The sequence below is a fragment of the Manis javanica genome, chromosome 16 (assembly GCF_040802235.1).
Source record: "Manis javanica isolate MJ-LG chromosome 16, MJ_LKY, whole genome shotgun sequence".
Classification (NCBI taxonomy): domain Eukaryota; kingdom Metazoa; phylum Chordata; class Mammalia; order Pholidota; family Manidae; genus Manis; species Manis javanica.
In genome coordinates this window covers 44,760,029-44,772,027 of record NC_133171.1, presented here as the reverse complement: position 1 = coordinate 44,772,027, position 11,999 = coordinate 44,760,029, and the positions used below count along the sequence as shown (strand labels likewise).

Below are 11,999 nucleotides of genomic sequence, written 5' to 3'. Positions count from 1 at the left end.
GATGGACATTTGGGGTTTCTTCCCACTTTTTGGCTATTATGAATAACGCTTCTGTGAATATCTGTGTACAAAGTTTTATATGGACATATACTTTTATTTCTCTTGAGCATATACTTAGAGGCAGAATTGCTGGATCGTATGTCATTCTGAGTTTAATTGAGGAGCCACCAGACTGATTTCCAAAGTGGCTGTCCCCTTTTACATTCCCACCAGCAGTGTGTGACGGTTCCAATTTCTCCACATCTTCACCAAAGCTTTTTATTATTATCAGTCTTTTTGATGATAACCATCCTAGCAGGTTTGAACTGTTATGTCATTGCAGCCTTTATTTGCATTTGTCTGGTGACTAATGATGTTGAGCATTTTTTAATGCAATTATTGGTCATTTGTATTATCTTCTTTGGAAAAATATATATTCAGATCCTTTGTCCATTTTTTAATTGGGTTATTTGTCTTTTTATTATTAAGCAGAGACAGTTTTCACCCATCAGGGAATGGTGGCTCACATAAGCCAGAGCCGACTCAAGGCCAAGGGCGTGGGCCAACACCACAATGCCCAGAACTACAATAACCAGAGCTTCGAGGAGCTGCGAGCAGCCTGCCTGAGGAAGGGGGAGCTGTCTGAGGGTGCCTTATTTCCTGCTCAAGCCAGTTCGCTGGCCTTCAAGGAACCGGGCCCCAACTCCAAAAATGTGCACAACATCTGCTGGCTGCGGCCCAGCATGGGCACTGGGAGGGGAGGCAGGGACTCACAGAGGGGCTGGGAGGTTGTGGTGACACCCCAGTCACTCTGACAATCTTTAGTCCTCCACTGCCCTATGCGGGCCCTAGCACTAGGCCTCCACCTCCCCCATGGTTGGGGACAATTGTGCACATGCTCTCAGATAACCCTTGGGAAAGTCATTCACCACCAGCCTTTGCTGTCACAACTTACAACCATGCCAGGCTGGTCCCATGCCGTCCCCTCCCCACCTTCATGGTTTCCCCTAGAACTTTGAGGTGGGCATCAATCCAGGAAAGGTGGGAGGGAGGTTGGGAGGGGATGTCCTGGGCTCTCTGAAACCTTTATTCCTTCACTACAGCAAATCACAAGCAATCCTCAGTTCACTGTGGATGGGGTCATCCCGACAGACATCTTCCAGGGGGTCCTTGGTGAGTGGGGAGCAGGAAGGCAGTCTCGCCTTGGCGGGGGCCGGGTGTGAGTCAGGCAGGGGGGCTGGGTGGGGGCAATGCCAGAGTATCTTTTGAGGCTGGGGAACTGGGACCCCTGGGTTCAGACAACCTCTCCTCTTTCCCCTCCCTGCATCTTCTGAGGGGAGGTTATGAGAAGGTCAGGTATGTTCTCCCTGCACCTCCGTTAATCTGGATTCTACCCCCACTGATTAGCATCTGCTCTGAGAGTAAGCAGGGATAGGATATCAGTTATTGATGACTGCACAAAAAGTTGCCCCAAGACTCAGTGAGTTAAAGCAACAGTAAACATCTATCATCTCACGGTTTGTGTGGGTCAGCAATCTGGAAGCAGCAGAGCCCGGTGAGCCTGGCCCCCAAGGTCTCTGCTGAGGCTACACCAAGATCAGGCAGGGCTGTGTCATCTGAAGACTTCACGGAGGATCTGTGGCCAGGATGGTGGTTCATGCGGCAGGAGGCCTCAGTCCCTTGCCTCGTCGACTCTCCATAGGACTGCTTGAGTGTCCACACAACATGGTAGGCTTCCCCTACAGAGGGGGACTCAAGAGAGAGGAGAGAAAGGAGGAAGCCATCCTGCCTTTTGCCACCTAGTCTCAGGAGAACACACAAGGAACCTCCACTTTCTCTGCTAGAATCCTGATATCTGGCCCACCCCCCCAGCGGGGTGGGGGCAGGGGTGGTGATTAGGCTCCACCTTGTGAGGGGCGAGTTGTCAAAGAGCTGGTGGATATATTTTCAAGCATCTACAGGTACCAGAACTTCCTCAGTCTTGGGTGTCAAGTAAAGAGCACCCGGCTTCCTCAGGCCCTCATCCGTGTGCTCCCTTAACAGCCCCAAGGCACATTCCTCCCTAAGCCTGGTCCTGCTCCGTGCTTCCCTCCAAACCCCTCATTGCATCTTTAGGGATAAGACCAGGGTGAGCTTCCTCTGGAGCTGTGTCTCATTTATGGCAGAGAAAAGGACAGGTCGTGGGTAGGGCAGAAGCCCAGGTGACCTCAGGCCAAGGCGCCTGAAGGGACCTGGGCCGAGGCAACTCACTGGCTCAGGAGAAAATCGGCTTCTCCCTAGTTAGGCACCCTTTTGGTGATGGAGGACCCCTTAACCTTCCTTTCCCCACCTTTGTCCTTAACCTTCCTTTCCCCACCTTTGCCTCCCCCATGGGTACCTCAGGCAGCCAGGAGGCCATTGGGAATTGCAGCAGCTTTCCTGTGCCCTCTGTGTCAGGACACTCACATGGGACACCACCCTGCCCCACAGGCCCCCACCAGTGAGGCCTGAGAGAACCAGGAGAGAAACGGCCCACGTGACCTCAGACCAGGGACACGGCCCCTGTACCCATCAACACCTGGCCCCAGGGACCCAGTGGGAGTCAGACGAAGCCCCCTGAGTCTCCAACATCACATGGGTGACTTAAGGAGAGAGGTTTTGAGGTCCACACCACTGTAATCATGGAGCAGAGGTGGGGTGCTGTGGGAGAAGGTAACTGGATTTGTTCAAGGGATGGGAGAGAATTGGCTCCTGAAGAAAATGGGACCCAAAGTGAGCAACAGACCAAGGTCAAAAATACCTCCTCCCCAAACCCCCAAACAAAAGCACCTGGCTCTAACAGAAAAGGCAGAGGAGCTTGCCCCCCAGAGCCTGTTCCTTCAGCCCTTTTTCTCCCTATTTCCTTCCTTCCTGAACATTCCTTAGTGGGAAGACCAAGGGGGTACATGTCTGTTGGGGTGGGAGCCACAACAGAGCCAGTTGCTGCTGCTCTAGGTCTTGGATTCTGGGACCCATATACATACCTGAGAGCATTCAAGGGGGCAAGCCCCAGCCTGTCTTCCCAGGGCACTGCTGGCTGCCATCAGCTCCCTTACCATGCACCCCAAACTGCTGCTGTACTGCATGGTACCCAGGGGACAGAGCTTCAGGAACAACTATGCTGGCGTCTTCCATTTTTAGGTGAAGGGTGATTTGAACACCAAAGTTGTGTTTGGTGGGGAGGGAGGGAAGGAAAGAAGAAGGGAGGGATGAAGAGAATGGATGAGTATTTGCTCTGAAGTTTACTTTCTATCTTTTCTTTTGAAATATGACATTAATTAGGGTGGGGGTTTTATCTAATTATCAGAGAAATATCTGCTCACTAAAGAAATCGTGTAAGCTATTTTTTTAAAGCCCAAAAGAAAGTAATTATGTTTTGCCTCTTCTTCCCCTTCACTCTTTCTCTCAGTACACACACACACACACACATGTATATGTGTGTATGTATATATATATACATGTGTGTGTGTGTGTAGGACATTAAGAGTCTCTGTTACACAATTTTTGTAATCTGCTCTGTAGATTTAGTAACATGTGGACAAATTCCCCGTGTTGTGAAACATTTTGAGAATCGCAGGACTTATTAGAAATCCTAAAGCCCAGCCAAGGTCAAAAGGTGCGCAGGGTTCCCCTCGGAAGCCATGCCGGGACCGGGAGCTAAGGCTGGGGTGACGTTCGTTTTCCTTGCCTCCCACTCACTCACTAGGCGGCCTTTCTGGGGAGTGGGCTCTCTGATGCGGGCCTGTCACTGAACCTGGCCACCAGGAGGTGCACGTGTAACAGTTCTCACTGGAGAAGTGTGTGTGTGCGTGTGTGTGCGTGTCCACGAGCACTTGAAGGGGGCCTAGAGCAGCCAGACGCTCCGAGGCACTCCGAGGCCCAGCTTGCTGCCCACAGATTTGGCAGTTTGGGCAGTGGGTGGACATGGTGGTGGATGACCGGCTGCCCACCAAGCGTGGCAAACTGGTGTTCGTGCACTCAGTCGAGTGCACTGAGTTCTGGAGTGCCCTGCTGGAGAAAGCGTATGCCAAGTGAGTACCCAAGCCAACGCTTGCCTCCACGCCTGCCAGTTGGCAGCTCTGGGAGCAGCTGGAATCAGGAGAAGAGGCAGGGGGATGTCAGGGTATCCCTCCCTTTCCTCACCACTCCCTCTAATGTCCAAGGTCACATCTCCATCCCAGACTCCAAACAGTGCTCTCTTTGTGCCCACAGGCTGAGCAGGTCCTATGTAGCACTGTCAGGGGACAACAGAGTAGATGGCTTTGAGGACTTCACGGGGTGTGTGACCCAGAGCCTCCAACTCTAAAGGCCCCCTCAGAACGTGCTGAGAATGCTTAGGAAGGCGATACAGCAATCCTCCCTCATGGGCTGCTCCATCGAAGTAAGCCACACTCAGTCCTGCCTCAGAACCTTTGCACCTGCTATTGCTTTTACCTAGAAGGTTGTTTCTTCAGATACCTGCATGGCTACCTGTGTGGCTACCTGCATACCTCCTCATTCACATTTCAGTTCCAGTGTCCCTTCTTGAGCTACTCTACCCTGCCTCCCAATTTACATTAGCTGCTCCTACCTGCATTTAGTCTTTACTTTGCTTTGATTTTTCTCATTGGCATTTATCACAATCTGAAATTGTTTTATCTACATATTTATTCATAGCCTATCTTCCCAGAGAGTTTTCACATTCCATGAGGGCAGTGACCTTATTTGTCTCATTCACTGCTGGATCCTGGGACTCGGGATGGCTTTTGGCATACAATGGACACCCAACAAATATTTGTTCAAATAAATAAATGAACCCAGAGTGCTATCATATGACCCAGCAATTGCATTCTTGGGCATTTATCCCAGAGAAATGAAGATTTACTTCCACACAAAAGCCTGCACACAAATGTTCATAGCAGTTTTAGTCATATTAGCCAGAAACTGGAAAGAACCCAGATGCCATTCAAAAGGCGAATAGTTAAACCATGGTGCACACATACCCAGCAATACAAAGAAATCAACTATTGATACATGCTACAACTTGGATGAATCTCAAGGAAATTACACCGAATGAAAAAAAAGCCAACCCCAAAAGGCTGCACACTGTGCAAATCCCATTTATATAACAGTCTTGAAAGGACAAAATTTTCAAAAATGGAGAGTAGAATAGTGGTGGTCAGAGGTCAGGGAAGAGGGTAGTAAGAAGAGGTGGGTGTGAATATAAAAGGGCAGGGGTAAGGGGAGCCAGAAAAGGTCCTGTACTGGAGGGCACACAAAGCTATGCACGTGATAACATTGCACAGAACACACACCATTGAGGACTAGCAAAAGTGGGGAAATCTGTGCAGGATGGATGAATTGCATCAGTAGTACCATGCTGATCTTACTATTGTAGTTTTACAAGATGTTACCACTGGGGGAAACCAGATACGGGATACATGGGATCTCTCTGTAGTATTTCTTAGAACTGCATGACAATCCACAATTATTGGAAAGTACAAAGTTTAATTTTAAATGAACCCAGAAAGTTCTCATGGCTCTGACCGGATCCTGAAACCCTTTCCTTCCTCTCTGTTCTATAGATCACCAGTGAAAGTGAGTTGGAGTCGATGACCCAGGGGATGCTGGTGAAGGGTCACGCTTACTCAGTGACTGGCCTCCACTACGATGTGAATCCGACAACACGTGGCCAGAGCCCAGCCCCTGGCCCCAGACACAGAGTAAAAGAACTCCTAACCTCTCTGCCCTGGGCTTGACACCCTCCCTTCCCAGGTCTTCTACAGGGGCAGGACAGAAACACTGATTTGGGTCCAGAAACCCTGGGGCTGGAATGAGTGGAATGGAGCCTGAAGTGACAAGTAGGTGCCCCTGACCAGCACCCTCATTGGATGGGCAGAGCACACAGCAGACAGACCCACAGGCCAGGCAATGCCACAGAGGGACTGGCTGGTATGCCAGGGAGAGCCCCACCCCTCTAGGTTCTCTGTCTAACCCAGAACCCCCAGTCGGCAGGCATTCAGGGCTGAGGAGTCTCCTGGGGAGGAACAGGTGTCTCCTGACCCTGTGCGGCTCTTGTTCTGCTGCCTGACTCTGCTCCAGTACCAGGGAGTGGGAAGAGGTGTCCCCAGACATCCAGAAGCAGCTGCTGAATAGGAAGGAGGACGGAGAGTTCTGGTCAGTGCCACTTGGGGTAACTCCCTTCTCCCCCCACACCCCGTCCCTTCATCATCCCTGCCACCCTCCCACCTGTGCCTTTGATGGGCGGGTTCTGGGGGCCTATGGGTGTGGGTGTGTCGCTGACAGTCTCTACCACCAGACCCTCCACCACAGGATGCCCTACCAAGATTTCCTGGACAACTTCACTCTCCTGGAGATTTGCAACCTGATGCCTGGTGCACTGTCTGGGGACCACACCAGCTGTTGACACACCACCTTCTACAAGGGCAGCTGGCGGCGGGGCAGCACTGCAGGGGGCTGCAGGAACCACCTGGGTGGGTGAGGGGACTCAGGGGAAGGGGGCAAGGAATGGGTCACTGGGGGCCGGGGTCACTGGGGTCAGAGTCTGCGACAGGGTCAGGGGCCCATCAGATCCCAAAGGGCCATGTTTAGGAGGCAGGCATGTGGCTGGGAAGCCCATCCACCTGAGAAGGGCACAGCCATCCTGACCTGCTTCCTCCACAGACACATTCTGGACCAACCCCCAGTTTAGGATCTGTCTGCCCAAAGAGGACGGCGACCCAAAGGACGATGAATCTGTCTGCACCTGCCTGGTGACCCTGACGCAGAAGAACTGGAGCTGGGCACCTCCCCACGGAGCCCAGCTGCAAACCATCGGCTTCGTCATCTATGCGGTGGGCACCCCAGCTGGACCCCAGCCACTCTTGCCCCCTCCCCTGGCCTCACCCCTTCAAAGCCTTCCTCCCTGGGGCCACTGCCCACCTGGGAGGGAGACACGCTCCATCCAACAGGCTCCACAGCCCTGGCTCTTGTTTGAGGGATGTGTTGTGCTTTGAGACAGGTTTATTTTCACAGATTTTTTAATCCAGTGCACTCAGATAGCACTTCCTTTTGGGCTTTGTTCCAAGGCCTTATGAATGGCAATGCCTTTAATGAAGAGGAAGGAGATTGAGAACCGGAGGAGAGGTCATGTACCCTATTTCACACACCCAAGGGTCAGAAGTAGAGCCTCATCCTGAGTCCCAGACACTCCAAGACTTCTCCACCACCCCTCCCTGCCTTCCCCAGGCACCCGGCCAAGAGCCTTGACTCCAGTGGCCAAGAGAAATCCCTGACAAGTGTATCTTCCTTCTGAGCTTTGCAGAATCCTATAGACGACCATTTGTTCATTCCCTTATATATTCAACAAGTATATATGTAGCACCTGTATGCCAGACCACAGTGCAGTCTCCGGAGGCTCAATAGCAAATGAAAACAGACACCAGCTTGCCCTCTCCCTTGGCTGTGAGTTCATCATGTTCAGACACCAGACATGCCTTAAGACATTTCCAAAGTTAGAAACAGTCATTCCAGAAAAGGGTATATTCTCTCCTCCCCTTCCCATCCAGAACATTACTGTGCACCAGCACATTAAAGGTGTTGGTCATCCTTGCAGAAGAGCAACTTATTTTTCTTGGTTTAATTCGCCTCTTAACAAATGTATTTGTGCTCAGTCTTCGATTTCAATAATCACCTTTCGACTTCCTGCAGGATATAAGCGGCCCATGGAAACATGCGCATGCTCAGGAGAACAGTCTCCTAGATTTTAATCCCAGCTCTTTCACATTTTTGGCAGTGTGACCTTGGGCAAATTACCTTATCTCTTGGAGATTCTGTTTCCTGTCCTTAACATGCAGTGGTAAAAATCTTCCCCTGGCAAGACTTTGTGTAAACTGTACTTTGCTGTCCAAATCTGAGTAATTATCAACAATAAGACTTTTAGCTATCAGAGCCCATGCTCCATCCCACCACCAGTGTCCCAGTGCCCTTAATACCCACCAATGTGTGTGTGCGCACACACACGCACTCATATGACACCCCACCTGCTTCTGTGACCCAAGCCCCTTCACCACCCTAGGGTTCTGACCCTTCTCTCTCTTCCCTTCCCAGATCCCAAAGGAGGTACAGAAGACATGGGACTTGATCCAGGGCAGGCACCCTGCCCACCTCTGGCTGTGTGTGGATGGGCATGGAGTGGAATTTGGTGATGGGCTCTGGGGCCCCCTAGGTTAGAATTCTAGCCCCCTGGGACCCTGCCAGGTGGGTGATATCTAGCCCTGGTCAGTTGGTGGCAATACCTCCCCTTACCTGTGCCCAGCAGGCTCCACCTTGGGGGTCCCTCCTTATGCTTCTATGCCAGCCCTGCACCCACCTCCAGGGCACACACAGTTTCAGAATAGCCAAGATTTCCACTTGAAGAAGAACTTCTTCATGAGGTATCAGGACTTTGGCTTCTCAGAGATCTTCACCAACCCACGGGAGGTGAGCAGCTAGCTCCGGCTACCTCCAGCGGAATATGTCATTATTCCCTCCACCTTTGAGCCACTCAGGGACACCGACTTCCTGCTTCTGGTCTTCACAGAGAAGCACAGCGAGTCCTGGTGAGGAGGCCCCACCTCACTGCTCCAAGCCACCTGCCCAGGAGCTATAAGATGTCATGCTCAGGGAGTAGTCATCTGGTCCTCCCCAGCTCTGTCCCTATTTCACAGTCAGGGAAACTAAGGCATGAAGAGACATCCCAGTTAGTAGCAGAGTCAGAACTAGAACCCAGATCCCAGAGCCTGTTGCATATTGCTCCAGGTACATGACATGACCTCTTCCTGACCACTTCACTGAAATCCCTGTGTCCCTGACTGCTGGTAACCCCTGAGCCTTCCTTCACTTTTGCCCAGGGAACTAGACAATGCCAACTATGCCGAGCTGCTCCAAGAGGTAGGGGAGGCTTTGGGGCTGGGGGATCGGAGGAAACATCTGGAGGCTGTGAAGTTTGCTGGACTGGGCCCTTTCGCACTCCTTCCCCTCCAGGAGAACTTCTCAGAGCATGATGTAGGCCAAGAATTCACACATATGTTTCATATAGTGGCAGGAGGAGAGATAAGAGGCTGAGAGGATGTGGATGGGGCTGAAGGGGCCAGAGCAGGGGTTTACTGTCCCCCTTCCTAGGGTAAAGAGATAGGCGTTATGAGCTACAAAAACTGCTGATCTCCAACTGTAAGTCTCCCACCCCCACCACTCACAACCCTTGTCCACAGTTCGTGCCCCACCTTGACCATTCCTGTGTCCCACGCAATGCCCAGCTCACTCCTCTCCTTCCTGCCCCTTCCCTTCCTCATGGTTAAAAGCCTCAAGACCAAGGGCTTTGGCTTGGATATGTGCCACTGCATGGGTAACCTCATGGATGTATCTTCCTGCCCAGTGGCCCATCTTGTCCAGTGTTCTCCTACCTCTGGCCTCTCCCCTGAGCCTGAACCCACACATGACCTAAAGTGGCCTCCTCCCCTGCCAGCCATGCCCTCCTTCTGATGGGGATTAGATTCTGGGTTAGCAAAAGATGCCAGTTTTTCTGGCTGTTACCTTAATTATCACACAGGTCTCATGCCCTCTTCAGTGAGCCTGTTTCCCTGCTCCTGAGATGCCCTCTTCACCCCTTGCTCTGATATCCTTGACCTTCTGGCAAGCTGGGGCTTCCGGAGTTCCAGATCCTATGGGAAAAAATCAAGACATGGATGGTAAAGGGCAGTTTATGGGTGTGAGAAAGGAAGGTCCTCAAGACAGATGAGGACTAGTAAGGATGACAGTAGAATTGGAGACTGACACACACACACACACACACACACACACACACACACACACACACACTAGAGAGAGAGAGAGAGGATCTGTTGAAGTGTTGGTGTATTAGCTAGTCAAAACATTTCATAACCATAATAATCCAGGTACCAGCCAGCTTAAAGGGTGCATGCAGAGAGCCCTGGGCAAATGAATCCTGCAGTCACTAGATGATGGGAATATTTGGAGCTCAGGGGGCAGGCCAGGGTAAGAAGCCCCCGGGGTCTTAGGTGGCAGTTGTGAGTCGACTCTGTTGAACTATGTCATTATTTCAATGACCAAGCCATGCACACAGCCCTACCACATCTGTCGGTCCTTTCAGGATATCTTCCAAGAGTGTGACCAGGACTCCTATGAGATGTGCTTGGCAATTGAGAAAGCAGGTGGCCATGGGGCAGGAGAGGGTTGGGGGCAGGGAGAGTGGAGGCAGGACTGGAGGGCTGGACTCTCCCCCTCTATCCCCCCTCTCTCCCAGGCATCAAGCTGAATAACAAGGTGACACGGGTGCTGGTGGCCAGGTATGCAAAGGAGGACATGATCGTGGATTTTAACAGCTTCTTCAGCTGTTTTCTGAGACTGAAGGCCATGTTCAGCGAGTCGGTCACCTGCCTACTCCCCACCCTGGGCCCGGACCTCTGACTTCACCCATACACTCAGGTGAGGAGCGCTGCTCCCAAACCACGCCCCCTTGAGGGCGCAGCTGAGTTAGTATATGAGGAGCACTCGGACTGCGCCCGGCCCATGCAGGGGCTGTATGAGGTGTTACCCATTCCCTGCTGGGCTGGGAGGCCGTCCAGGGAGGCAGCAGGAAGCAGCTTCTTCTGTCCTTTCTGACATCCTCCTAAGTCAGGGGTGGGTCTTTCAGACTCCAGCCACAGCTCTCAACCCCTCTCCCCTTGCCTCCTCCCCCAAACAGCATACTTTCTAACCATGGACCCCAAGAACACTGGCTATATTTGCTTGAACCTGAACTTCAGCAGCCCGCTCATGGCCCCACAGCCCTCTGTTCCCCACCGCCCCCAGCCATCCCGCCCCCTCCTAGTCCTCAGATCTGCCTCTTTCCTCCCCACAGTGGCTGCAGGTGACCATGTGCGGGTAGGGTTGCTGCAGGAGCCCCGCTCCCTACACACTCGGGCTCGCAGCCTTTCCAGCCCGGTCCGTGGGCGCAGGGTTCTCCCTGCTGCTCTTTCTCAGTCTCTGCTGACAGAATGGGCTCCAGGTAGCAGCACCCAGGCCCCAGAACCAGGCCTCCTCCAGACGCAGGACCTCCACCGCCACCTCCCAGCTCAGGTTTTTCTTTTTCCCCAGCCAGGCTTCTGGTGACTGGATTTACCCCACAGTTTCTTTCCCTCTCCGAGTATATTGTAGTAAGATTAAGTGACACTTCCCCACTGTCCGCTGGCTGGGAAGGCTCTCCACGCTTTCCATCCTGCTGACCCCTGCCTGCTGACCACCCCTCCTGGCACGGCCTCTCTTCTCTCCCTCACTCGGGGCGCTGTTCTAATAAACAGCACATGCCGCTGGTTTCTATGCCTGTGTTTCTATGCCAGGAAAAGACTGGCAAGGGTGGAAGGCACTTTCCTCAGCACTAAAGGGGGCCCCTAGGAGCTCTCAGTTAGGGTGATACCTCCAGGGAGCATGTAGAAGTGTGTGATTGTTACAAAAACTAAGGGACACTGTTGGCATTTATGGGATGTGCCGTGGATGCTAATGCACAGCAGTCCCTCATTGTGAACTGCACAGAGCTTGGAACCATGGAGCAGCATCTTGGGGGAGGGAGGGCTTGGCAAAGTTAGGCCTTAGTCTCTTTTCTCATCTTATCCCTCAAACTGGGTCTCCAAAGGCGGCACTGCAGGTGTCTCAGAGATCAAAGATCCAACACCTGCAGGAGCCCGCAGGTCATAGAAATGAACTGACCCTCTTGGGTGTGAGACTGGGAGGGGTGAGGACTGCGGCAAGAAGTGAGTTCATTCTTGCCTTAAAGGGTTCAGGTTCAAATCTTGTTGGAAACGTGCTGCCTGCCCAACTGTTGGCTTCACAAGGAGTATTGAGGGATCCTTAGTCCACCCATCCTTGACCTTGGCGTTTCTGCCTCAGACACCCTCTGTCCCCAACCCGCTCCAGTCCTGTGCTTCAGTGAGAAGACTGTAGCGCCGCACTTGTCCATCCTTCCAGATCTCTCCATGGAGTGCCCC

The 11,999-nt window shown here is 52.3% G+C and overlaps 1 protein-coding gene across 1 annotated transcript; it reads left to right on the top strand.

The window, feature by feature from the left end:
- Positions 1–494: 494 nt before the first annotated feature.
- On the top strand, positions 495–11,209 carry CAPN11 (calpain 11). Its single transcript, XM_037010885.2, is given in 21 exon segments — positions 495–720; positions 1,081–1,156; positions 3,024–3,138; positions 3,895–4,028; positions 4,210–4,378; positions 5,562–5,648; positions 5,752–5,837; positions 6,079–6,153; positions 6,310–6,470; positions 6,661–6,830; positions 8,086–8,097; positions 8,365–8,576; positions 8,868–8,907; positions 9,001–9,064; positions 9,137–9,156; positions 9,262–9,382; positions 9,643–9,704; positions 10,127–10,187; positions 10,280–10,396; positions 10,721–10,775; positions 10,873–11,209. Coding segments are annotated over 21 exon segments (2,094 nt in total). The 3' UTR covers positions 10,904–11,209.
- The last annotated feature ends 790 nt before the right edge of the window (positions 11,210–11,999 follow it).